Source organism: Montipora capricornis, chromosome 13, assembly GCF_036669925.1.
Source record: "Montipora capricornis isolate CH-2021 chromosome 13, ASM3666992v2, whole genome shotgun sequence".
NCBI lineage: Eukaryota > Metazoa > Cnidaria > Anthozoa > Scleractinia > Acroporidae > Montipora > Montipora capricornis.
In genome coordinates this window covers 23,524,363-23,526,862 of record NC_090895.1, presented here as the reverse complement: position 1 = coordinate 23,526,862, position 2,500 = coordinate 23,524,363, and the positions used below count along the sequence as shown (strand labels likewise).

The 2,500-nt window shown below is 40.8% G+C and overlaps 1 protein-coding gene across 1 annotated transcript in view; it reads left to right on the top strand.

The window, feature by feature from the left end:
• The first annotated feature begins 1,340 nt into the window (after window positions 1-1,340).
• The window catches only part of LOC138030100 (fibroblast growth factor receptor 3-like), a 29,352-nt gene continuing 28,192 nt past the window's right edge, over window positions 1,341-2,500 (top strand). Inside the window, exon 1 of the mRNA XM_068877969.1 lies at window positions 1,341-1,580. Within this exon, the coding sequence (XP_068734070.1) occupies window positions 1,364-1,580 (217 nt within the window). The 5' untranslated portion in view covers window positions 1,341-1,363. The remainder of the gene's footprint in view (window positions 1,581-2,500) is intronic.

Genomic DNA, 2,500 nt, shown 5'->3' with positions numbered 1-2,500 from the left:
TACCCTTCGTTTTGCCATCCAAAAGTTTGCATGAGCATTGTTTCCAGATTCTCTTTGAACTTGCAATAAAAACAATGCGTATGCTTGTGTAAAACGAGTACTTTTTTCCCAAAAGATCATCTCGTTGTCTTTTTAGTACCCGTCATTTTGAACGCTTTAATATTTCAAGTATTTATGTGCATTAACCACTCGCATACCCTTTGGTTGACATAACGGTTCTTCTCGGAGTGTCGACCCGACTTCAAATCTGTTGTTTCACTGCAACAGATTTTTTGAATCGGACCGATTTTCATTTCCATGAATATCGGTCCTTCACCGGCTGTTAAAATACACGCAGGATTTGCGCTCCGACGCCGTGCGACCGATAAATCGGGCAGACAAATTGTACCGTGTAAACCGGCCTCTGCATTTTGAATCTTTGTTCGGAATCCCGAGGGACACGCTTTTTGGGGGATTTTTTGAAGCCGTTTAAAAACCTTGCAACACATATTTTATCGGTCTGCTTCACCCCGTGTTTTTAAATCCTATAAAACACTGCTGCTCGTTTATTCGCCAGAATGACAAGAAATACAGCCACGTGTCTCCCTGATTTTAGATATTCACTATTTTCCCCAACCCCCATAGTACAACCCCCGCCCCCCATTCCCCTCTGTGAACAAATGCATAGGGATTGCTCTCGATTTCTCTTCGGTCATCGCCATATCACAGGAGAAATTGCAAAAAATGATTATGCAAATTTGGGGGTAAACAAAATGTACTATGGGATTTGAGAAAATAATGAATATCCAAAATCAGGGAGAAACTTGTCTATATTTTTTGCCATTCTGGCGAAGTTAAGAAGCAACATCAATAGCTCAAATTGAAGTCTCTAGCCAAGAATTGGATTTCACACGAGTAGTTAATTTTACGTTCTAAGATCAGTTGCATCTGATCATGAATTTGCTGCTTTCATTTCATACTTGGTCAACAAGTGGTTTCAAACAGTAGGTTTTTCATCTCAGCAGCTGCTGTTGTTTCATTTTTATATCCTGCAAATTTTTGGGTATGCAACATGTCCCATCGTTTACGACGCTGGATTAGAATAGCCTGGAAACTCTGGATTCAAATCCCTTTCTATCCAATAAGTGGATTCTTCTTCGGTGGTCTTGAATTCACCCACCCCCATTCAGTATTGAAATTGTTCACTACCGATACCCCCCTACTCCCCTACAGAAAAAAAAAACCCCAAAACAGAAAACGATTTCTTCAAGGCTGAACCGTGATTCCAGAAAATTGATTGGTATCAGAGATTGCTTTTCGCATAATCACAAAGCTGGATTTGACATTTTCCCTAGATCCTCCATCCGTTGAGTCCCTGAAGAACATGAATGTCCAAGCAGGTGGCAATGTTACTTTAATCTGTAAGGTTTCTGGAAAGCCATGGCCATCTTTGTCTTGGACTCATGTCAGCACTGGCATTCAACGCCACAACAAAGCTTGGGTTATAATTAATATTACTGTAAGTGATCTTGGAGAGTATCGCTGTGATGCAAAAAACATTTACGGACAGGATCATAAGACACTGACCTTGGCTTATGTGGGTAAGTGAACGTAGTCAGATTCGTGAAAAGAACATTGCTAAAATGAAAACGCACGGGATGCAACAATGAGAATATCGTTATTTTTTTTTGGCATCTCAGCATGCATGAGCTAGGTTAACAGAATGTTTGTTGTTTTCCCTAGTAAGATCCATTAGAAGCCCACTCGTAGTTGATCATTGGGAGATACTTCTTTAAAAGGATGGAGTCTTAAGAAAATAGAGTTGATCAGCTTTTGTCGTTTTATTCCACGAATGCATCCGAAGAAATGTCATGAAATATTTTAAATTTGTGTATCCTCTTTGTCCCCTGTGTGCTTCAGTCATCTTACCTTATACCACTAAAGTCGATCATCTCATCTCTTGCTGTGCTGCATATTTCACTCAAACCCTGTGCCAACAGACGAAACAAATACCGTTGCAAGTTTATTGGTTGTGCAGCTTTTGGATGGTGCTAGCAGTTGTGTGCAAAGGGACGCAACGACTGCCACCAATGTAAGGACGTGTGTATCATGGGAAGGATAAGACCCATAAGACTACAAAATTCGGCTGCCATCTTGTTTTCAATATGTTGATGCGTTGCTATCTCCATGGATAGCCTATGTAATGCGCATGCGTTGCCCTAGCAATATTGGAAGAACAGTGCAAACGGAGCCAACTTGTTGTGCTACTCTTAGACGATCACAAAACCAAAGAAATGTTGGGAGTTGTTGAAACTTTTCTTTTGTTAAAGTGCTTTAAACTTGGAGCAAAAACATGCAACAACATGCGGCAGTGTGTGCAAACGGACGTAACATGCAACACCCAACAATGTTGGGAGTTGTTGGCCAACAATGTTGTGTCCGTTTAATTTGCACGTGGCATTACGTTGCGACATTCGAGCATCTTTCTCAACACTTTAAAAATGCAGCTGTTACATCCCAC